Source organism: Bidens hawaiensis, unplaced genomic scaffold (genome assembly GCF_021521415.1).
Source record: "Bidens hawaiensis isolate Kalapana, Puna unplaced genomic scaffold, B.hawaiensis_p1.1 tig00001960_1, whole genome shotgun sequence".
In the NCBI taxonomy this organism is placed as follows: domain Eukaryota; kingdom Viridiplantae; phylum Streptophyta; class Magnoliopsida; order Asterales; family Asteraceae; genus Bidens; species Bidens hawaiensis.
This window is the reverse complement of record NW_027491108.1, coordinates 2,952,311-2,975,898: the sequence shown is the minus strand read 5'-3', so window position 1 is coordinate 2,975,898 and position 23,588 is coordinate 2,952,311. Positions and strand designations below refer to the sequence as shown.

General features: G+C 35.8%; 3 protein-coding genes and 1 pseudogene across 4 annotated transcripts; 3 read left to right on the top strand and 1 right to left on the bottom strand.

Annotated features, from left to right (window-relative positions):
- Positions 1-277: 277 nt before the first annotated feature.
- On the bottom strand, positions 278-2,048 carry LOC143600954 (uncharacterized). The gene is made up of 3 exons (XM_077078490.1): positions 1,832-2,048; positions 1,288-1,311; positions 278-685 (listed from the first exon to the last, which is right to left on the bottom strand). Exons 1-3 carry the CDS (start codon positions 2,046-2,048, stop codon positions 360-362), a joined length of 567 nt encoding a protein of 188 aa, XP_076934605.1. The 3' UTR covers positions 278-359.
- Positions 2,049-4,447: 2,399 nt separating this feature from the next.
- On the top strand, positions 4,448-7,959 carry LOC143602353 (uncharacterized). The gene is made up of 3 exons (XM_077079495.1): positions 4,448-4,735; positions 6,035-7,131; positions 7,678-7,959. Exons 1-3 carry the CDS (start codon positions 4,448-4,450, stop codon positions 7,838-7,840), a joined length of 1,548 nt encoding a protein of 515 aa, XP_076935610.1. The 3' UTR covers positions 7,841-7,959.
- A 1,674-nt stretch (positions 7,960-9,633) lies between these two features.
- On the top strand, positions 9,634-12,481 carry LOC143602343 (WRKY transcription factor 6-like; annotated as a pseudogene). Its single transcript, XR_013147822.1, has 5 exons — positions 9,634-9,789; positions 9,880-9,984; positions 10,547-10,939; positions 11,445-11,558; positions 11,860-12,481. The product of XR_013147822.1 is annotated as a WRKY transcription factor 6-like (transcript).
- A 3,614-nt stretch (positions 12,482-16,095) lies between these two features.
- On the top strand, positions 16,096-22,730 carry LOC143601464 (cyprosin-like). Its single transcript, XM_077078870.1, has 14 exons — positions 16,096-16,217; positions 17,340-17,704; positions 17,793-17,853; positions 18,448-18,542; positions 18,619-18,731; positions 19,790-19,958; positions 20,045-20,084; positions 20,192-20,256; positions 20,397-20,510; positions 20,773-20,837; positions 20,919-21,072; positions 22,076-22,195; positions 22,285-22,373; positions 22,472-22,730. Exons 2-14 carry the CDS (start codon positions 17,348-17,350, stop codon positions 22,554-22,556), a joined length of 1,527 nt encoding a protein of 508 aa, XP_076934985.1. The 5' UTR covers positions 16,096-16,217; positions 17,340-17,347; the 3' UTR covers positions 22,557-22,730.
- Positions 22,731-23,588: the final 858 nt, after the last annotated feature.

The window sequence follows — 23,588 nt, the reverse complement described above, 5'->3', positions numbered from 1 at the left end:
ACCACGACGGATTTATTAAACGGATTAAAAAGATCAACCAGAACACATGATGTTTATCATCCGGGTTAAAAATGGAAACCTAAAACCTGTTTTCGTGTCAAGAATTGCCACCACTACATTAAAACAGTCAAACGTGTACACTTTTGTACAAATATTTAAGCATGCAAATAATATTTCTCATAATCTTTCACATTAATCACTATAAAACAATAAACCATTCTAACATTTCAGTTTTATCATTAGAACAACAATCAATTTCAAGTTATAATCTAACAAAACACTTATATAATAAGACAATTTGATCTTGCAAACATCAAAACTGAAAACTCGCTACACACGTGACATTCACATACCTAAATTCACGCGGTGTTCACCGCCTTACTGACACCATCTTTCCACCCTTGTTGTCGGGCCCTCGATTCCCACTTTTCACTTTCGTGTTTTTGTGCAATTAAAGCCGCTTCGGCTTTTTCACGCGCTTCTTCACAAGTTTCCATCCCCGAGTTACACTTGTCAGCTTCTTTCTGGTACTGTGATGTCAGCTTCTTGGCCTCCAAAAGTGCCATGTCAGCACGTTGTTGGCTTTCTAACGCTTCGGCTTCGCGTAGCTTTAGCTCTTCTAATAAAAGCTCTGCCAAGTTCTTTTCTGTTTCCCCGTTTACTTCAGGATCATGTTTTGCGCAATCTGCTTGAGATGTAATCAGCAGTTAGGCAAGGTTGCGTTGTGTCGGTCCGGGTCAAAACATGTTTGGGTTGCAACAGTCAGTTCGAGCCAGGTTTATTTCAAACAGGTCAAACTCAGCCAAGTTTGATCTCAACCGAGTCAATCTGGGCCAAGTTTGATCTCCAACGGGCCAAATCAGGCTAAGTTTTTATTTATTTATTAATTTTTCTCAAACGGGTTTTGAACCTTTCTTAATTTGACACACTTGAGATAAAAAACTTGGTCTGAATTGACTCATAAGTAAGTGGTCAAACTTACCACTTCTACTGGTTCATATCAAACCAATGCATTGTGTCTAATTTAGAGGTGGCAAATTCAACCTTTTTATTGTCCAAGAGGGCTGAACAAATTAAAGTCACCCAAAGTGTTGTTCAGATGTTTTCAACCTCTTAAATCATTTTATTCAAAGAAGTTAAACGTTTTATGGTTATTATCGTATTTACCATGCTAGTTATACAAATTCCATAAAAATCGATAAAAAATGTTGTCCGTGTTGATCAGAGACCCCTATAGTCCAAATATATAATTAAAAAAAACAACTATTTCACGTTAGGGATACTAACCTGTTAGAGAACCGTTGCTTAACGCTGCAAGAAACATAAAACCAACTATGAGTATCATGTGTCTAACTCTAACTAACAAAACCAAACTGAAAAAACCAATCTGGGGGTGTTTAGGAATGCGTAATAAAACTGGTTATTTGACTCAATAGTTAATCAGACACATATATTGGAAAGCAATCCCAGTTCCCAAACACTCCCAAATTGTTTCTTATGCAATCCCAAACACCCTATCATGTGCATAACAGCATACATATATTGTCAGTCAGTCAGTGATATAATAATCTTTAAAGGCAAGTTCACAAAACCTTTTGTGCCAATCATCAAAATATTACTATTTAGATGCATGCAACCTTGTAAAAAAAAAGTAACATTTCACATCACATTTAACTATTTCAGGCTATAATAAAAAGTAACCTATTTGATCTACAAAACAATTGAATAGATAAGATCCAACTGTTATTGGCAAAAGGGTATTGAGATCCAACATCAATAATCCTGAATTCAATAGATCAAATGAATAATTAATAAAAGAAAATAAAAGTACCTTGAGGAATGGAGAGAAGGGGTTGAGAATCGCAGTCGCAGTTGCAGGGGGGGCAGGAGACGGCGGAGGAGGAGCGGCGGACGGCGGCCAACCCTTCAAGGACGTGCCAGTAGAGAGGTGGGCCCACCAAATAACCCACCAGACAGACTCCCAGAAATATGATTCCGATCTTGACGATGGCCGGATTACACGATCCACCCCTATTATTCAATGCCATCTGTCGTCACTTTATGTTTCAAATACACACACACACTCACTCAATTGAAGTGTATGTATGAATATGAATACTGGGTGTGTGATGTTAGTTTGGTTTGGTAAAGATGCAGTGGGAAAAGAGGAGGAGAAAATGGGTGTCTTAGTTCTCTCTCCAATCGATCACCGACACAAGGATGTATATAATTTTTTATGAGGGATTGTGACATTTTCACTGCATACTTTGGATCTCAATTCACTCTGCTCCTGTTGTAAATTCAATTACACATTTAGGGTCAGTTGTTTTTCCTCAAAAGCTCTTCGAGACCACTTTCCTCTTCGTCGCGCAGAACACGCGCAGAGCTTTTGGTCTGCAGTGTGTTTGTTTTCCCGAAGACATTTCATTAAAAAACCTCTTCGCGCCCTCTTCTCCTAGAAGTGTTGTTCAACCCACTTCCCACCTCTTCACATCTTCATTCTTATTTTTTCATCAGACAAGCTCCTCTCAAACCCTAGCCAAGCTCCACCCTCTCTTCTCCTTCTCTTCGCCTCCTCCACCCTCCACCCCCACCGCCGGCCAGCCTCCAGCCGCTGCACCCCACCCCCACCTCCGCCCCAACCTCAACCTCCGGACGCCGCACCCCAGCCCCACATCCGACCGTCAAGCTCAAGATCTGCCACCACCTGTCCACCACCGTCAAGCTCAAGATCTGCCACCACCGGGCACCACCTGTTCACACCGTTCGTCAAGATCCAAGCTCGAAGATCTAAGCTAAATATATGTAAACATTATAATTTATTTTTCAATATATACCTACATATAACAAATGTGTGGCTAATAATCTATATCTACATGTCTGAGGCAACACATCATAACACTTAATTTATGTGTAAGTAAAGACAATTACAAACACATAATAGCCTTTTACCAACACATACTATATGTGGCTAATGACCCAAATTTTTTGTAGTGACCATGTTTTAGATCTGTAATCTTGTAATTTGCCCGATTTTAATGAGAAATTACATGTGTTTGTTTCAATTTTGAGTTTAATTTGATTAATTATTGTGTTTTGTTGTGTTAAAAAGTGTGAGAATTATTCTCCGGAAAGTTTTCCGGCATAGTCTCCGGCAACCCCTTAGCGGCGACGACATGGTGTTTTCCGGCATTTATATGTTAAACGACTTTTTTATTTAAATTTCATCTTATTTAAAAATTTCGGTTATATTTTAGAAGTCTGCAGACGTTAAAAAACAAACAATCTTCTTCTTGCAAACTGCAGAGGTTTGGTCCACCTCTTCTGCTACAGATGCTTGCAGATGTGGTCCGCAGACTGCAGACATTTTACCTCTTAAAAAACAAACAGCACCTTACACTCTCATCTTTTCACATACTAGCTTTCAATGATCTATACTACCGAAATTCTAACGTTGTTAGTCTTTGGATGACGTGACATGTTTGTGTGTCAAAAACGTACTTGTATGACAAATACATGGCAAAATCGTGCTTACGTGGAAAATTACACCACCCTCACCATGACAGACACCATCACCATAGCCAGCCAGCTCCTCGTAAACTCCATCTCCATTGTTATATATGCTCACTGACACGTAAATGGATTTGTTAATGCTCACATGAACCTCTATAAATCGTTAGCTGATTTTCTTTACCTTCAAACTTGTTTTCAACCTAACCTACAAGTTTCACGTTTCAAGATTAACACTAATAAACAAACAAAAATTTTCAGGATTTGCCATTTAATTTTAAAATTAACTCATTCGTCCCCATTTTGATTCTTACAGGATGAAATCGATTTTGATAATGTTTATGGATCATGAGTGAAACCCCGACCTGTTTTATCAATAAGAATAAGATGAAAAGACTAACATATTCTCATACAACATCCAAAATAGCTATCAATTCATACACATAGTTAAAAAAAAAAAAATTCAAAAGTGAAAAAGTTGACTTACCGTAAAAAGAAGTTTAATTTACCATATAATAAGTTATCAACCGTCCTCTTATCTAAAAACTAACCGATAGGTATACAATCAACTTGCTCATTCACCAATATCTGTCGCAATCTTTACATTCTCCATCTTTTTTATTTTTGTTTAATTTAAAGGTTCATATGGATTAAAAAATTGAAAACACATATCATTATACGACAATGCCGGCTATGAGGCAAGGCTGTGCAGTCGACCGACCCCGATCCGACACCCTAATAGGCTCGATATTGTTAAATTATATATGTATTTTTTTTGAAAAAAATAAGTTTAAACCAAATTATGTTTTTTTTCTTTGGCCCAAAAGTTTTTTATGATTGTCTGAGACGTTCATGTTATAAGAAGGTTAACGTCGTTAAATTTAATTTGTTCAATTTCTGGTTAAAATTTAAATTTAGGCCAAATCACACAACCCTAATGGAGTTGGACGTGCCGACGGATGTCATCGATAAATCTCAGATCGGATTCCGAGAAGCCGTCGGACTATCATCGTTTGACCCTAACCTACCGTCAATTTGCAGTACCGTTGAAGCCATCGCCACCTCGTGGAGATGCGAATATTGTTCAGGTAAGCTCCTGAGAGGGTTCCACTCACTCATTTGCGTTTACTGTGGGGAATATCAGACCACCGATCCTCACCCTATCTCGTTTAATTCAACTCATGGCTATAGCTGGTTACTTCAGGCCTTGAACTTCACTGGATTGGTTAGCCTTTTCTCCTCTTATACGTTTATATTGAATTCGCATTGTCATAAATTGTAATTTATACTCTTATTGTTTGAGTCTGTAGTGTTGGACCATTTGAGTGTTGAAATTGTAGGGGTGCGGTTATTAGCCTAACCTGAATTCGGTTAACGTATTTTATTAACCCGTCGGTTTTCGGTTAGTTTGTCGGTCTGGTTAATTGCGCTTCTTATTGATTGAGTGTGTACCACTTGATTGCTGAAATTGAATTCATATTGTCGTATTTTTATTTTCTGGTCTTATTTGCCTCTTATTGTTTGAGTTTGTATTACTTGATTGTCGAAGTCACATTGCCATATTTTGCAATTTCTGCTTTCGTTTGCTATTTCTTGTTGTTGAGTTTGCACCACCTGATTGTTGTAATCGAAGTCGAAATTGGATTCACATTGCCATATTTTGCAATTCTGCTTTTATTTGCTTCTTATTGTGTGTGTTTGTATGACTTGATTGTTGAAATCAAAGTAGAAATTGAGTTTACATTGCCATATTTTTGCAATTTCTGCTCTTATTTGTTTCTTATTGTTCGAGATTGTATCACTTGATTGTTGAAAAAAATATAGAAATTGAATTAACATTGTCATATCTAAATTTTCTGCTCTGAGTTACAAGTAAGGTAGATATAGTTGAATAATGAGCATGGGCCTTGTAACCATAGTTATCAAAGGCGCTAGAAGCACTCAAGAGTCAAGGCCCATAGGCCTCGCCTAGGGTCTAGGCGCAAGGCACAAAAAAAATGAGGGACTAAGGGATAAAAAGGACACTTAAATAAAAAAAAATGAATATATTATGTATTAGAAAAATAATACTGTTCTTCATATAAAATAAACAAAAGCTATTATATAACATTTAATATAATCTAATTAGTACCAAAAGTTCTAAAAGATTCAAGATTCAAATGAATTGTTAAAATTTAAATAACAAAAAGTTCAAAGTAAAGTACCAAAATGTTCAAAACATGAAAACCAAAAATTCAAAGCGTAATAAATAGTAAAGATTCAAATGATCATTGTTATTGATTCGTCATCAATACCAATAGAGGTGTCATCAACTTCAAGAAGCAAGGCTAGGAACTAGAAGCACATATATTGGGCTGTGCCTAAAAAATGGGCCTAGGCACAAGAAGTGAGGGCTTTTAATGACTATGCTTGTTAGTTTACTGTCAAGCAATATTGACTGTCTTATCCTTGTGTTGATTCGATGATCATTCTTGGTTCTGTGTAAGCTCCATTATTGCTAAAAAACATGTTAATTTACTTATAGGAAGCAGTTGGTTCTTTGGCTGAAGGAAGTGGAATAAATGGAGGGCAAAGCCCTGGAGAAGATGAATTTACTATATCTGATCTTCTAGATTTGAAAATTTCATGGCAGGCTGCCCCTAAAAAGCCCAAAAATAATATCAACATCAAAACCTCTGAACATAACAGCTCTTCAAATCTTGTTACACCCAATGTTGACTTATTTACGGAGTCAAAGAGAGATGTGGTGCCTGATGTGCCCCAAGAGGAACCATATGCCAGCAAAGCGGATCAAAATAAAACATTTGAAGATCAAGAAAGTTTTACATCCGATTGGCATGCAGAATTTCAGTTTGCAGATACCAAAATGGAAAATGAGAATCTTGGTGTACCCATTTTTGACTTTTTTACAGAGTCAAACAGAGATGTAGTGTCTGATGCACCCGAAGAACAACCAGTTTCCAGCAAAGCGGATCAAAATAAGACATATGAAGATCAAGAAAATTTTACATCTGATTGGAATGCGGAATTTCAATTTGCAGATACCAAAATAGAAAAACAGAATCTTGAATCGGTTGACCCGTACGTAGGTGCTGATGCTGACCTGTCAGCACAATTGGATTTCGTTTTTGGACAGAAAACTGACAAAAGACCGGTTGATGACTCAGACCCGTTTCAAGATGATCTTTTTGCTGACATGGATTCAGTTTTTCAAGCTAAAGACGGTTTATCTGATGATTTAAATAATATTAATTTGAAAAATACAGATGTAGACTGGTTTAGTGATGGCAATTGGCAAGCGAGTAGTGTTAACAACATGGATACCCTTAAAGATGATAATTTATTTCAAGATGATGACGGGTTTGATGGATGGAATGATTTCACAAGCTCAATTGGTAATCAAGATTCTTTCCAAGATTCTTGGAAAGAAAGTAGTAATGAGAAAGTTGTCGATTGTGAAAATAGTGCAGAATTAAATTTGTTTCCGTCCACTGACGATTCACAGGAAGTAGATTTTGGCAAATTCTTGATGTCGGATATATTTTCGGGTGAGGGTGATAATAATCCAAGTGCTACTCACGCAGCTTATGATATCTTTTCAGAAATATCTACAACAAGCCGGTAAATCACAGTTTTTATTATCTTTTTAGAAGTATCTACAGTGTTGTTTCAAGTTTGAAAAAGAAATGTAACTTGTTGTCAGTTTATGATAGGCTTGTAAATGAACCAAGTGAGCACAAACAGAGCATCTTTGTGTCCGTTCATTTAACTTTAACTGAACAAATGATTGAATACGAACAATTAAACAAACTGGTTTTTTTTGTTCGTGTTTGTTTATGTTCACTCGTGAACGGTATAAAGGAACGGTACTCGATTGTAAACGAACGAACATAGCTGAACATAACGGACATAACTGAGCTAAACTAGTTGAAAGTAGTGTGATAACAATGTATTGGGTCTATAAAGTTATTAAAACTATACTAGTTATTAAAATTATACTAAGCTGTATATAAGAAGAAATTTGTTTTGGTTATTGATATTTCAAATCATATTATCATAAGCTCCGTCAAATATTACATTATGGTACTTTCATTTTGCTTGTTTATTTTTATGTTGATAAACAACAGAATTGTTCATTATTATCATTTCAACATACTAAATGTCCAGGAATGCTGAAGGGTCAAAGAATGATGAAATTATCCCTAATGCAACAAGAACTGAAAATGATGTTCGGATGTTGATGTCACAGATGCATGACCTAGCATTCATGCTTAAAAACGAGCTTTCAATCCCCTCGAAACCAGATGATCTTGATCCAACTCTTATTTAAAGATCAAAGTTAGATTCATGTGTACATTTTGTATACGTTTGAGATGGATTGCAGAGATAATAGTGTGTATATAGATGGCTAAGATGATCATTGAAATCCGGTGTTTATTTTGCTTTATTGGTGAGTTGTCATTTTTATCATGACTCTTGTTTGTTTTTGGTCCGTTTGGGTTTTGTTTCAAGAGGTTTTGATAGTCTGATTCTTAACCAGGTTTCATGGTTAGGCCAATCTCACTTGCAAGTCTTTTAAACCTTGTCAAATTGTTTATGTAACAGACTTTTCTTTTTACTTCGATTTTTCTGATATTTGTTGCCATAGTGGTAAAAATGTTTTGACTTAGTCTTAACCCATGTCAAAGTTACATGTCTCGAAGACGGGTATGCTCTTATTTGAAACTAAGTTGGGATAATGGTTTGATTTTGTTTGTTTCTAGATTTTCTAACGGTTGGTTTTCGTTTACATACATTAAAAACTGTTACTAATGTGAGTCTAAAAACCGTTAAAACCTGATCGTGTACACCCACTGAGAGCAACAAGATCAATAAGAAGAATACGGCTAAGGTCCTTTTAATTTTGACTCGGCTAAGGTATTTAAGTTCTCAGGGCTGACCTTGTATAGATCTATAGGCGGATAACTGCTTTAAGCCTTTAACAATCTTTTCTCTTTGTAATACTTATGAATCAAGCATTTAACTAAACTATATGGACCATATGTGCAGATAATTATTGTATCAATTAAAAAAAAAATTAAAAGACATCTTAACTAAAGGCTCCGAGAATTATTTTGTAAAGGTCAAATTGAATGAGTCTTTGATATATATTAAAAAAAAAAAAAGCACACGACTTTCTCGCTTTAGCAATTTAGGTATGTGGGATGCGAGAGTATATCTTATGAACTATTTTACAATATTTTCTTTCCGCATAAATATAGCATGAAATATTTTTTAAAAATTATAAAAATGACAATTTTTTAACAAATATGGGATGACAGTGTATAAAGTTATAAAAAAAATAATCATAAAATATATTAATAAATTTGTATAACATTAAATTTGAAAATAGAAATTTCATCAGGATAACCTTTTGTAATTGGTTGAACAAACTCCCTATAAACAATCGCGTTGAATAAAACTATTAGATCCAAAACATCCAAGTTGTGTGGTCATTTTCCAGTGTGCTGCCCTTTTCTTTCTCCATAAATTCCTTAGGTTTTCTAGTTTCTTTATTATTTAAATTGAATTTGCTTGGTCTAATGCTGACTTAAAAGAAAACAATTTTGTCCACAAATAATATAAAATTAAAATATACATAATCAAACAAGTTATTAATAACTTTTGTGAACATAACTACCCATATCTAACACAATATTAAAAAAGAAAAAAGTAAAAATTGAACCACATATCATCACCATATTTAACCTTTTAGATATTATATACACGTTTAATACAAATTTTAAACAAAAAATTTAGTAGCATTACACTGACTACTTGTATATTAGATCAGATAATCCAGTTATATAATTGTTTTATGTATTATATTTAAAATTTATTTATTCATATATTTAAACGTAGCATCAGTTACCTATGTGATCTATTATTTTATATATATATATATATATATATGTATATTTATTTGTGAGTATTCTTCAGTCATCAGTCTCTCTCTCTCTCTCTCTCTCTCTTTGTTCATAAATGGCGATCGTGTGGACTCTCCTTTGATTCAGATCCCATCCATCAGATTACAACACAAACACAAACACAAACGCAAACACAAACCCACCGCCATCAACCATTATGTCTTCACCACCAGTTACCACCCTCTTCCCAATCAACCTCCCATTTAACAACAAACAACAGGTCATTAACGAGGTCGATTTCTTCGCCGATAAAAAACACCAAGATGATCATCGTCACAAGTCTCCAGTCACCGAATTCAATCACCATATCAACGTACGTAGTAGTAGTAGTAGTATTCATCGAATGGTGTTGATATATTGGAATTTAAACGATTGTACGTGTTTTGATATATTGTTGTTACAGACTGGCTTGCACCTTGTGACCGGAAACACAAGCAGTGATCGCGAGTCGGTTGTTGTTGATGACCAAACGTCTCCCAAATCTCAAGATAAGCTACATAAAAACGAGGTGCTTCTCTAATACTACAGACCAAATTTAGATGTGTAAACGACCCAGGCCATCATTTGACTTACTAGAACTCGAGTTTGAGCTTGGCGGCTCGTTTCTAGCTTTATTTTTTAAATCTCGAGTGCGGCTCATGCTCAGTTTTTTTAAACATATTTGACTTTTTTATTATTTATTAATTAACTTATATACATTTATAATTACATTTTTTTTATCGTAATCATGACTTTTGTATACAATATAACATAATAAATTTTACTTAGTTATTTTTCACCATAATTCTACACATAAGTTATTGCATGCATATATTTGATAAAAATTATATAAGCAATAGGGCTTGGTTAGTGTGATCTCAATGACTCAAGCTCCAGCTCGTTTGATAAACAAGATTAATTTTAGACTCGGGCAGTTTTTCTTGATATCGAGTAACTTACAAACGGTTGGATTTGTTTACACCGTTGACATTTATTAACAAGGGGAAATTTCGAGTAACTATATTCACATTTGTGCGTTGAATCATATTATTGGTATATAGAATTTTGAAATTTCGAATTGTGTTGTGTAGTTAGCAGTCGCTAAAGCTGAATTAGGGAGGATGAACATGGAGAATCAACAACTGAGAGAAGCCTTGAGTCAAGTGACGGTCAAATACAACAAGCTACAAACGGATTTTGTGACGATGGTACAACAAAATCAATCCAATGAAGGAGATGAAGTGCCGAAATCATTTATGGATCTAAGCTTAGCGGCTCCAGCAGCAGTTGAAACCGACGATAATTCACAATTGTCATCCGAGGGGAAGAGTCATGATGAGCAGCCACAATCACCACCGGACTCAAATAAGGTTCCAAGGTTGAGTTGTTCCAAGAATAACCCGAATGCTAGCATTGATCAAGCTAGTGAAGCAACCATTCGAAAGGCTAGAGTTTCTGTTCGAGCTCGATCCGAAGCTCCCACGGTACATATTAATAATCAAATTCAATTTGTTTTCGGTGTTTAATGGTTTGGCATGCCACGAAAGAAAGAAAAACACAACGATAGAATAGCACGCCCTTTATAGGAGTTACTTGACAGATTTGTCAAATTTTCAAAAGTACAAATCATGACTTAAAATAATAAATTAAACACGTAAATAGACTCGACAGCTTGGTCAAACCTCTATGGTTATAGCCCCCATAACTCCACTCGTTATTCAAAAATGTTCGTTTAAATTTGGATTTTTGTTGCTAGGGATAATCATCGGTACTGTGTACTGATACCGTATAGAGTCTATATGGCCATTTCTAACGAGTACGGGTACCGTACTGATTATTCAGTGCCTACTTTTTCAGAAATTTGGTATCGAAAATGCTATTTTCAGTACCAGTGTCAATCTCATCCCTACTTTTATGTCTTGTTTCAATTTGTACAAATAATAATGCGTTAACTTTTGAATCAACTCCTATTCATGGTTGATTTTTTAGATTGCTGATGGATGTCAATGGAGGAAGTATGGACAAAAAATGGCGAAAGGAAATCCGTGTCCGCGTGCATATTACCGGTGCACCATGGCCGCCGGGTGTCCGGTTAGGAAACAAGTATGATTACGGTGATATATTAATACTTTTGTCGTAGCGTTGTAAACGAGTTAAGCCAAATCAAGCCAAGTGGGCTCAGACTCGACTCATTTATAAATTTAACCAACCTTAGCTTAGGCTCCTTGCTTACATACAGAGTCAGCTCGGCTGTAAATGAGCCGATTTTGAGCAACTGTTTTGAACATCTGTATGTGTCGTAGATTTTGTGATCATTTTATATTAACTTCAGTGATTTAGTAACAGTTTAAAAACTTGGTTCCTATTACGTGAAACTATTTCATTACAATGGCGTATGATGCAGGTGCAAAGATGTGCGGAAGATAGAACGATCTTAATCACCACTTACGAAGGCACTCACAACCACCCTTTGCCGCCAGCCGCCATGGCATTGGCCTCCACCACCTCTTCCGCGGCCAGGATGCTACTCTCAGGATCAATGCCAAGCTCCGACGGCCTTATGAATTCAAATTTCTTAGGAAGAACCTTCCTTTCTTGCGCTTCAAGCATGGCCACCATTTCCGCCTCCGCTCCATTCCCCACCGTGTCCTTAGACTTGACCCAAACTCCGAACCCGTTACAATTCCCAGTTCCCTTTTCAAACCACCAGAATCAAAACTTTTCGGGTCAAAATGAGGGACTAGCTTTATACAACCAGTCTAAATTCTCTGGGCTTCAAATGTCACAATGCATGGAGGCTGGTGGCGGCTCGCGACTTGCGGTTCCACCATTGCACCACCAAGGGGCGTCACAGGCCGCATTTGCTGACACGGTGACAGCCCTCACTGCTGATCCTAATTTCTCTGCGGTTCTAGCGGCAGCTATTTCATCAGTTCTTAATGGTGGCAGCAGTGGTAACACCAATAATAGCAACGTTAATGGCAGTGCAAGTACTAGCAATGATAATTAGCCATGGCAACAATTAAGTCAGCAACTCCAGTTTTGAAGGTAATTAGTTAACAGTAGCTAAGAGGGTTTAGTTTTGACTTTTTTCAAATATATTTGTTTATTATTTTATACAACACTCTTTTTTATTGTTTGTTGTTTTGAGATTTGGATTAGGCACGTAAACTCCTTTTTCCATCCATCTTTTATTCTTTTTACAAAAAACTATTATGCCGCTAAAAAATTAATAACAAAAATTAATAGGCAGGATGTCTTACCTACTGCCATGGTTGGCACTTTGTGGAATTAACCGAAATCCTACAAACTTAACCCCTTCGGAGAGATCTCCTCGTGACCAAACTCGGACGTGAGGATAAGTATCTCACGTACTAATACATATTTAGAACTTATCAGGGTCTTTTGGTAGATGATGCCATGATGTGTGGTCCCCTCCGAACTGATATTGTTATGAAGTTGTTGTGTAGGTTGCTATATGTCGATCTTGAATTTATTATCAGGCGGGCCTTGGTTAGTTATCAGATACTGTTTAGCTTGTTATTAGGTGATCCCTTTCTATTTTGCTATTGCATTACTAGAGATGGGTACTCTACTATATTCAAATCAAGCTTTCTTTTGTTGTTTCTTTGGTTAGAATACCTAACTAATCTGCAACATAGACCGACTATTTACTAGTCTATGCAATCACAGTTAAAGTGGCCAAATGTCACTATACCCTTGTCATCACATTCGGTCTTCTACTAAATTTATAAAACATGTAAACATGAATATGTACATATCAACCCCAAACTAGACATGTTTGTCAAATGAGTTATGTCATGCATGGTTTTGACACCTCTAAATATACGCAATAATATGCTTTCTTAAAATATTTTAATGAAAAATATACTATGCGTGAAAGCAAAGAATAAAATCCATTCAAGATAAGATCCACATGAGATACATTAGACAAAGTCTTAATTCTACTTTTGATATATTAACAATAAATACCATCAAGATTATTCCGTTTTCATATTGGCATATTAGCTAAATTGACCCACTTTGTATAGATTGGGTGTAAACAAGTTGAGAACCAAGCTCCCTCATATATATATATAGTATATAAATATAAATGTATAGAAATATAGCCAATTACAAAACTTACTGGCCTTGATAAAACCTGAGTTTGAAGTTAAGTATTATATAAATTCTAGTTTAAATAGATTGATTTAAACTATTAATGAGCCTCAAATATCTTTTCTTAAGAGCTTTCCAAACCCGTTTCCTACCCTGTATCCATATATATCATATAATTACACTAAAACACTCTGTATTTTCTCTCTCGATTTAATTAAATAATATTTTTTATACCTTTATCATCATATTGTCTCTCCCTTTCACTCACAACTATTTTATGAAAATATTAAAAAATTATACAGTATTTATAGTGAAACCTCAAATTTAATTTTCCCATATAAATTTTCTCTCTCCTCTACTCACAATCACTCATAACTATGCCATATAATTTATAAATCCCCCTCACATAATTTTAAGGAACGGATTGAGAATGCTCTAAGACCAACTAATTAAAAATTAAAAAAAACAATATATTAAGAAAAAGAAAAAAATGCAAATAACATGGCTCTAACCTTCTCGGTTAGCCCAGTTAGTTTTATGACAATGAAGATAAGAAGTATGCTTCCTTCTAGAGGTCGCTAGTTCAAATCCAAGCTAAAACAGGGGTTTTATCCTGCCTGCGTTACGCAGAGGGTTTCAACTCCTATGACTTCAAACTCAAAGGAGAATGTTCATCCAATGACATAGGAAAGACCCGAAAACCAAGGGTCGTATCTTTCGGAAGAAAGTCTATGGGTATGTTTTGTTGGAGGTAATGGAATGAAGGGGAAATGGATTGGGAAAAGGAATGAATCAGATAAGAGAATGAAATGAATCATTACCATTCCTTTGTCTTGTTTGGTTAACCTATGAAAATGAAATGAATTATTACTTTATGTTGTTTGGTATCCAAAAAATTATAGAAATGAAATAGAATTAATAAAAACACTCCTATCTAAAAATATTTTTTTACACAAAAAAAAACTGCAATGGCGATAATGGTGGTAGCTCCGGCGACGAAAATGGTGGTGGAGGTAGGGCGGTGGTTGTGGTGGTGGAGATGGTCAAGCGGTGGTAGTATTGGTAGTGATGACGATGGTAGGGCGGTAACGACGGTGGTGGCAGAGGTGGTGGTAGAGGAGGTGGTGGCAACGACAACGGTGTCGATCAGGTGGTGGTGGTGGTGGTGGTGGTGGTGGTTGTTAGGTGGTGGTGTTGTTGAGAAAGTAGGGTGAAGGATGAATGAAATGAAAAAAAAGAATGGGGTGGGAAGGAATGGTTTTGATGGAGTGGGATTCCATATGCAATGGATGATTCCATTTCATTGTGCAACCAAACACCACTTTTTTCATTCTCACGTAATAAATTTGAAGAGGTAGGTCCCAGCAGAGCCCAGTTGGACCCGCAAGACTCACCTTAAATAGGGACGTCTGCGCAGAAACCAACTGGATCCGCAGGACCAACCATGCTCAGAGACGTGACGTCCTTACGCGCAGTACGCAAGCTGGTCCCGCAGGAAATGCCTCCCAATGGTGAAGGACTCCGCCTGTCCCCGCAGCCTCGGATACAAGCCATTAAGGAAGGCCACCCGCGCAGCAAGGCTACACGCACAAGGCACTTAGTTCTCAATCATTCAGTGTCACCTGAAGGAATGAGCGAAGCCGGGAACAATCCAGCACAAGGGCGGGAGGGGGAATACTCCCGCCCAAATAAGCCAGTCCGTACGATACGGGAAGATCTTCTGTACTGTACCTGACGAGGTATGGGAAAAAGATCTGACTAAAGATACGACAGCTTATGGACAACAGTATGGCGAGCAGCATGTTCCTACACTGTATGTCACTATTAGCCGCTGCCTACTCACCAACTCTTGTCATACCACGTGCGTAGCCGGCAGTTGGTGGAAAAGGAATAGTATACAGCAGGCCTGGTCGCTATCAGCCGCTACCTACCCACCAACTACCAGCAGGGCACGTGCGTAGGCTACTGTTGGTGGAACAGGAACACTGTTGCAGCCGGCCATACCTCCTTGGAAACCTACCTTCGGCTATAAATACCACAAATGGTATGACCATCTCATCCTATCAGATCTTATCACATTATCATCATATTATACCTGATATCTGCTCTAGCAATCTCTTAATATACTTCTATATTTAAAGAGCAATCTAGTCTGATTCTCAAGCCGGAGGGTGGTCACAAGGAGGAACCCCCCCTTCTCAGTGACGAGCTCACGGTGTCTGTTTTGCAGGTTATCAGAAGAACCATCTTCCAAGGGTCTAACCCCTCGTGGGAAACATTTATCTAACCCCCAGGTTACCAGTAATCTGTCCGGGGTCCGGTTAGTGTTACTTCAAAATTATTTCATTCCTCCTATCATTCCTGCATACCTAACGCGTTTTCCCGGTCATAGTGTCTCTAAAAATAATAATAACAATAACAGGGCTGTAACTGACAACACATGTAACCTGAAAGGGCCCTACGTAAACACATATATAAAAAGGGGAACCACTAACCTGCGCACTGCAGAAACTGCCTTTATTAATCTATTCTGCACCATTGTCCAATTCTTAGCATACACGCTTGCTTTCAGTATTATTGTTTCTCTCGCTCTGATTCTACTCTCACCAATCGCCTCCGATCACTTCGAAAACCACTATTGGTGTATGATTTTCACATAATATTACTATTATTTCTTGTCTATTTTGTTTAATCTGTTTCAACTGATCGTAATTTTTGTGATCGCCGATAAAAGTTAGGGTAAAGTCAATCAATCGGCTCAGATCACTCGAGTTTTACTATGTGCGTCAGTTATCATTACATTTGCAGTTGATTTGATTCAGTTATAGTATGATCCGTAGTAGAAAATAGTATTCAGTCTGCGAAATTCGCTATAAGTTACGTTAATTAGGAATTGTGATTTATAAGTTGTGATTATTTGGTGCGATTTATAAATCACACATGATGGCGATTTTTTATAGTGATTGATGATTGACTTTATAGTAAAGTTAGGTTACAGTCCTATATTCCTATAGTATTAAATAAATGTGTGATTTGATTAAAGTAAAAACATAACTTTTTGTTGTTCAAGTTTAGTTGTGAAATGAAAAATATGAGGCATTAGAATTGAATTATTTGACTCATTCAGTAATTTCACTGCATCAAATCCTAATCACAATTTTTGGTTAATCGTTTATGGCTTAACTGAGCCTTCGATTACTTGTTTGGTTAATTCGGTTAGTTTTTGGTTAATAACTGTATACGCAACAAACATTCAGTCAACCATTCATGAACCGTTCAACGGAAGTTCTTTTATGTTGTTTTTAATAAACGAACGAACATGAACACATGTCTCGTTCGTTCATTTATGATCGTGAACGTTCGTTCATTTATTTTCGTCAGCTTACGTTTGTTCATAAACATACCTTAATATACTTTTAGATTTTTTTTGGATCAGTACAGTTTTAATAATTTTCTTAGGCCCAACATGTTGTTCACATTTACTTTTAGTTGGTCTTAGCTTAGTTAGGTTTGTTAATCTATGCTCATTTATTTTTGTTCGATTACGCTTGTGTACCATTTCGCTTATACTGGAATCGAGCGATCATAAACGAAAACGAACATGCTATTTTCTTAATGAACGAACATGAACAAGAAAAACCCATCTGTTTAATTGTTTGATATTTTGTTTGGTTAAAGTTAAACAAATGAACATGACATGCTCTTTTCGTTTTCATTCAGTTCGATTAAAGGCTTATTGATTAATTCGGTTATTTGTTATTGCAGTGCTTGAGATGGGTACTTTATTCAAATCGAGCTTTCTTTTGTTGTTTCTTTGGTTGCTTCTATCACCTACTGCATATTCGGGTCCTAATGATGGATTGGTTAGAATTGGACTTAAAAAGAAGAAAATCAACCTATTGAACAAAGTTAGGGGACATGCTGGCTCAAATGAAGCAAATGCTAGAAGAAGTGATGGTGTTCTTGGTAATTTTATGAATTCAGATAGTGATATTATTGGCCTAAAGAATTACATGGACGCTCAGTATTATGGTGAGATTGGTATCGGTACTCCGCCTCAAAAGTTCACTGTTATTTTTGACACTGGCAGTTCTAACTTGTGGGTCCCGTCTGCAAAATGCTACTTCTCAGTGAGTTTCACACAGTCTCTCTCTCTCACTTTAGACTTTTGTAGTTTGTTTTGACTTGGTTGATGTTAACTTTGTGGTATGTATGCAGGTTGCTTGTCTTTTTCACTCAAAGTATAAGTCTAGCCACTCAAGTTCCTATGAGAAAAATGGTATGTCGTTCAATGTGTTTAGGCTTGTAAACGAAGCGAACGAACATGTACGAGGCATGTTTGTGTTCGCTCATTTAACTTTAACCAAACAAACGATCAAAAACAAACATAAGCAAACGGGACTTTCTGGATCTTGTTTGTTTGTTAAGCAAATGAACATGTTTGTGTGTTTGGTCATGTTCATTCGTTGAACTTTTCACAAACGTAAACGGACGAACACCATTAAAATGTAAACTGAACACAATCTTTGGGGCCTAAAAAGTTAATAAAACTTCGGTAAATTGTAATGACTGATATCTCAATTTCATAAACTAGACTAAATTATAGTGGGCCAGAAAAAATTAAGTGAATATACAAACAAACATAAATGAACAAATGTAAACGGGCAGTCATGAACATAAATGAACGAGCAAGGCATGTGTTCATGTTCGGTTGTTTATTAAATGAATGAACTTCCCACTGAGCGGTTCACAAACGGTTTGCTGAATGTTTGGTTCATTTAAAGGCCTATGTGTTATTTGAGGACTTACTATATTATATCATCATCGTCATCGTCATCGTCATTATTATTAACACATTTATGTCTCAATTTAGGGAAATCTGCTGCAATTCAATATGGAACTGGTTCTATCTCTGGTTTCTTTAGCACAGATTCTGTTAAACTTGGTGACCTTATTGTTAAAGAACAGGTCTTCTAATATATTTTAAAAAACTCTGTATCTAAGTGCAGTGCAATGTTTATTGCTGACACGTCACCATTTTCAGGATTTTATAGAGGCAACTAAAGAGCCTGGTATCACTTTTCTGGCAGCCAAGTTTGATGGTATACTTGGCCTTGGGTTTCAAGAAATCTCTGTTGGTGATGCTGTGCCTGTTTGGTAATTGTTGTTTCACTTTCTGTTACTTAACTTTCACTCTTGGGATAATGTATATCAAGATTGAGGCTTTTGTCACTTCTAGACTTATAAATATGACACAAATACCACCGAGTTTACTCAATTACGTTTCTGACAATTCATCTAGACTTGATCTTTTGAGTAGATTTAGGGGCATTTTTGTCATTTTTACAACTCTAGATGTGACAAAAGTTTTAGTTCAAGGGTGTTTCATCATTTTGCAATTTTTCACTAAAAGTTTTTTGCTGGAATTTGCATGAATGAAACCAAATTAATACTTGGGTGGCCTGTAATTTTTTTAATAGTTATGTGGCCTTAATGAAAACTTTTGAATACTTGAATGGCTTTGGGGCAGCAATTCATGAGTCATGACATGAACACACAAAAAAAGGCTTTGGGTCGGTTGACACAACCCATTTTCTTAAACAGGTCAATGCGACGTGACCCGTTAAAAAGTGGGTTGACTTTTTAACCAGTTTAAGAGTTTTAAAGAAGTTAATATTTTGATTTCATAAATGAAAAGCGGTAAATTCAATATATTTTGGTTTTTAGCTTTTCATATAAACTTTTTATCTAGGCTTTACTTACAACAACTTTATGTTATTAGTTTAACTGCCGATTCTCCAGTTATTCCCATTCACTTATTGCCTTATTCTAATCTCAAGCTAAATATAAACAAACCCAAGTTTGTTAATTGGTAATGGGAGATAAATACACAAAAACAAAATAGCACAAGTTACAAAAAATGGTTTATTATGAATTGGAGTAATTAATTGTTTAAATTGTTACTAAGTCAGTAGGAATTACTCATATTAGTAAATGAACATAAAACTGGGTGACTTGAACACGACCCAATATTGAGTGGGTTTGACATGACACAAATAAGTATATGGGTCAAGTTAGAGTTGACTAAGTAAACCCGCCAACCTGACACGATTTACACCCCTAAACGGCTTATGTATACATTTTCCCTTTGATTCTTTTGATCGACTTTCATAATTGACTGTTTTTTCCTTTTTTTTTATTGCATATCATTTTAGGTACAATATGGTGAAACAAGGTCTTGTTCCGGAGCCTGTGTTTTCATTTTGGCTTAATCGCAATGCTGGCGAGGACAAAGGGGGTGAACTTGTGTTTGGTGGTGTTGATACTAACCATTTCAAGGGTGAACACACATATGTCCCCGTGACTCAGAAAGGCTACTGGCAGGCGAGTCTTCTTTATTTATATTTTTTATTTTATTATTAACTGTTCTTTATTAACTCAAATCTGATTTAGATGTTGCCTTGTGATAGTTCGATCTGGGTGATGTTCTGATTGGTGATAAAACAACCGGTAATTGTTTTTTTTCTTTTCTAGCTTCATACCTTTGTGGCCCACAAATTGTGGGTTAGTCTCTTGAAACATTATTGAATTCTGATTTTATAATCATTTTATTTCAGGATTTTGTGACGGTGGTTGTGCAGCAATTGCTGATTCTGGAACTTCTTTGTTGGCTGGTCCAACGGTATGTATACACGTTTATATGCATTTATAAGCTTTGACACAAGTAAACTGAGCAAATAATTGAGTTACGTCTAATTAATTAATTAGCTTTATTTTGCTGCCTAACATTAATATCACTTTGATAATTTCCAATTCTTTTAGGCTGTTATTACTCAAATTAATCAAGCTATTGGTGCTGCTGGTGTTATGAGCCAACAATGCAAGACATTGGTCGATCAGTATGGGAAAACTATAATTGAGATGCTACTATCTGAGGTAGCATTTTAGTTAAGTTATTTTTACATATAATATTAATACAACTTTCTATGTTCTTTTCCATTACAAACCTCATTTGTGTTGCTCTTTAGCAAGAAAATTCTTTCTGCTTATGCAAAAATTAAGTTGTTAGAACTTATATTTTTATAGGATCAGCCGATCAGGATCACTTTAGAACTCTTGAGAACTCTTAACAACCAATAAATTTGAAAAAGATTTAACAATAAATAATTGAATGTTTAAGTTATTTGTTGTTTTGTAGACACAACCTGAAAAGGTCTGCTCTGAAATGAAGCTATGCGCCTTTGATGGTTCTCGCGATACCAGGTCAATTTCACACTTTTGTAATTTTTTGAACTCTTGTTTGTTTTGTCATTAATGATGCTAACTTATTATATGTTTTGACAGCATGATAATTGAGAGTGTGGTTGACAAAAATAATGGAAAATCATCTGGTGTACGTGACGAGATGTGTAGTCTTTGCGAGATGGCAGTTGTTTGGATGCGAAACCAGATCAAACGAAACCAGACTGAAGATCAAATAATTAACTATGTTGATCAGGTGAAGTCACTTCACCATCAAAACACATGAATTGGGCAAAAACAGCATTGGCTCAAACCGAACAAAAAAACCAAAAATTCAGTCCTAGAGTTTTTGAAAACCATTCGGTTTCGCTTCTTTTGGTTTTACCATTTGAGCTTTAAATATTTGGGCAAAAAAAAAACATTGGTCCAAAATAGTGAGAGATTTGGGCACGTCTTTTTTGAGTTACACTATTTATTAAATTCTTATATTACTTGATATTGAAGATAAAAAATGAAAATCCATAAATTGGGTTTTTTCCTCTTTTAAGTTTTTTAACTTCATGCGAAACCGAATCGAAATATCAGTTTTTTACGTAATCATATAACCAAACGGTCCAAACCGCCAGTTGTTGATTGGATTCGGTTTTTCCGGTTTCATGCGCACTCCTAAATTATCCTCCAAGCGAATTCCATAAACCCCTTCGTGCGAAAGATAACTTTCTAATAAACTGACTTTCCTGCGAAATTTGATAAACGTCAGTTTCAAATTATCAATCTCGACATGAATTAAATATATTGGTGGGAATTCCGACTCATAACTCATTTGCAATTTTGCATATGAGCGAGTTAATTCATGGTTGAAGGAAAACCTGGTCAAATGGAGAAAATTTCCCAAAGTTTGTATTTTATATATAAATGAGATTAGATTGCCATTGAAATAAATTTAAACTTTTGTAATCACATTACACACGAATTCTATATGAAAATTATCCTGGACATAAGAAAACCTGGTCAAATGGAGAAAATTTCCCAAAGTTTGTATTTTATATATAAATGAGATTAGATTGCCATTGAAATAAATTTAAACTTTTGTAATCACACGTTACACACGAATTCTATATGAAAATTATCCTGGACATAAGTGTTTTGGGTGACTCGTTTCCATCTCTAATAAGAAGAAATGAAGAAAAATAAAATAATGATTAGATTTGATGATGTCAAGGGAATTTTGGACAAGATTTTAAGAGTTGTTTTTTCAGCTGTGTGAGCGGTTACCGAGTCCAATGGGTGAATCTGGAGTTGACTGCAACAGTCTTTCATCCATGCCTAATATTGCATTTACCATTGCTGGTAAAACCTTTGACCTCTCACCCGAACAGGTAAAACCTTATAATAATATTAATCCGATCAATTGGTTCTCTTACCGAAGGTAAACATTTATAACCTTATTTAATTTATAATCTATTAGTACGTCCTGAAAGTTGGCGAAGGAGCAGCAGCACAATGCATCAGTGGGTTTACTGCCCTTGACGTGGCACCTCCTCGTGGGCCCCTATGGTACAGTCATCACCTCCTTTTTCCTTCATGTTTAACACATGGCTTTTTTTTTTTTAGGTTGATAGCATAATTAATATGGGTATTTATTTATGATGCAGGATTTTGGGAGATATATTCATGGGTAAATACCACACGGTGTTTGACTATGGTAAATTACGAGTTGGGTTTGCAGAAGCTGTTTGAGAACTTTTCCTATATCATCATTAACCTGCTGCTTGTTTTCTGTAAATCTAGCAATAAATATATGAAACATATACTAACTTTAACTTTGCTGGCATATGTTACTTGTGGAACAAGTACTAGGTTAAAGCCGTGTGGTGTTTGCTGTCTTTCGTGTTTTAAACAAGGTTTGTGTGAAATTTGTTTGTTTTGCTCTGGTTTGGATTTGTTTCGTTTTGTATAGCTTATATTTGACTCATACTTCGTAGTATTATGTTGTACCTTACACGCATAAGACAAACTTGAATTATATGAAGTGACACAACATATGTATGGTTGATGCTTTTCACATGCGTGACTGGTAGGTTGTCTAATAAAAAGCTGGGGAATTCTAAGGACACCCTCTTTTTGCTAAAACACCCACCAATACCTGTATAGGGCTATACGGGACGTATTGGGGGGGGGGGGGGGTGTCTGGGTGTCCTTAGTAGGACCTAAAAACACGTAACATGATTGAAACTACTTATATTAGTGTAAGGTTTTATTATTATTATTATTATTATTATTATTATTATTATTATTATTATTGCTCTATATTAGAAATACTTTTACCAATTTAAAATCAATTTTTAATGCAAAAACTAGATAAGATTTGATAATAAGTGAGTTATTCCTATAGCTCGTATATCCTTGACATGTTTAAACATGTCATCATGAAATATTTTGTATTTGCGATTGTGACCTATAGGCATATCCGCATATATATCTTCTACGAACCTAGTCTGGTGTTATGACTTCTGGCGAAGGGGTGGACCATTTCTTGTAGAAGATGGTGTTGGTTTTTAATGTCTTAATGAAAAAAATAATTTGCAAATTGCAATGAAAGTTAGTTTTGACATGTTTTAAAATTTATATAACCAAACTTTGTCAAGACTCCAAATACAAGTAACTAGAAATTCATAAAATTAACCAAAAAGATATAACAACTTTTGAAGAGAAGTGGTATGTTTTCTTCTCTTAAGGTTGTCAACACTAAACAACTTTAGGCTCCATATG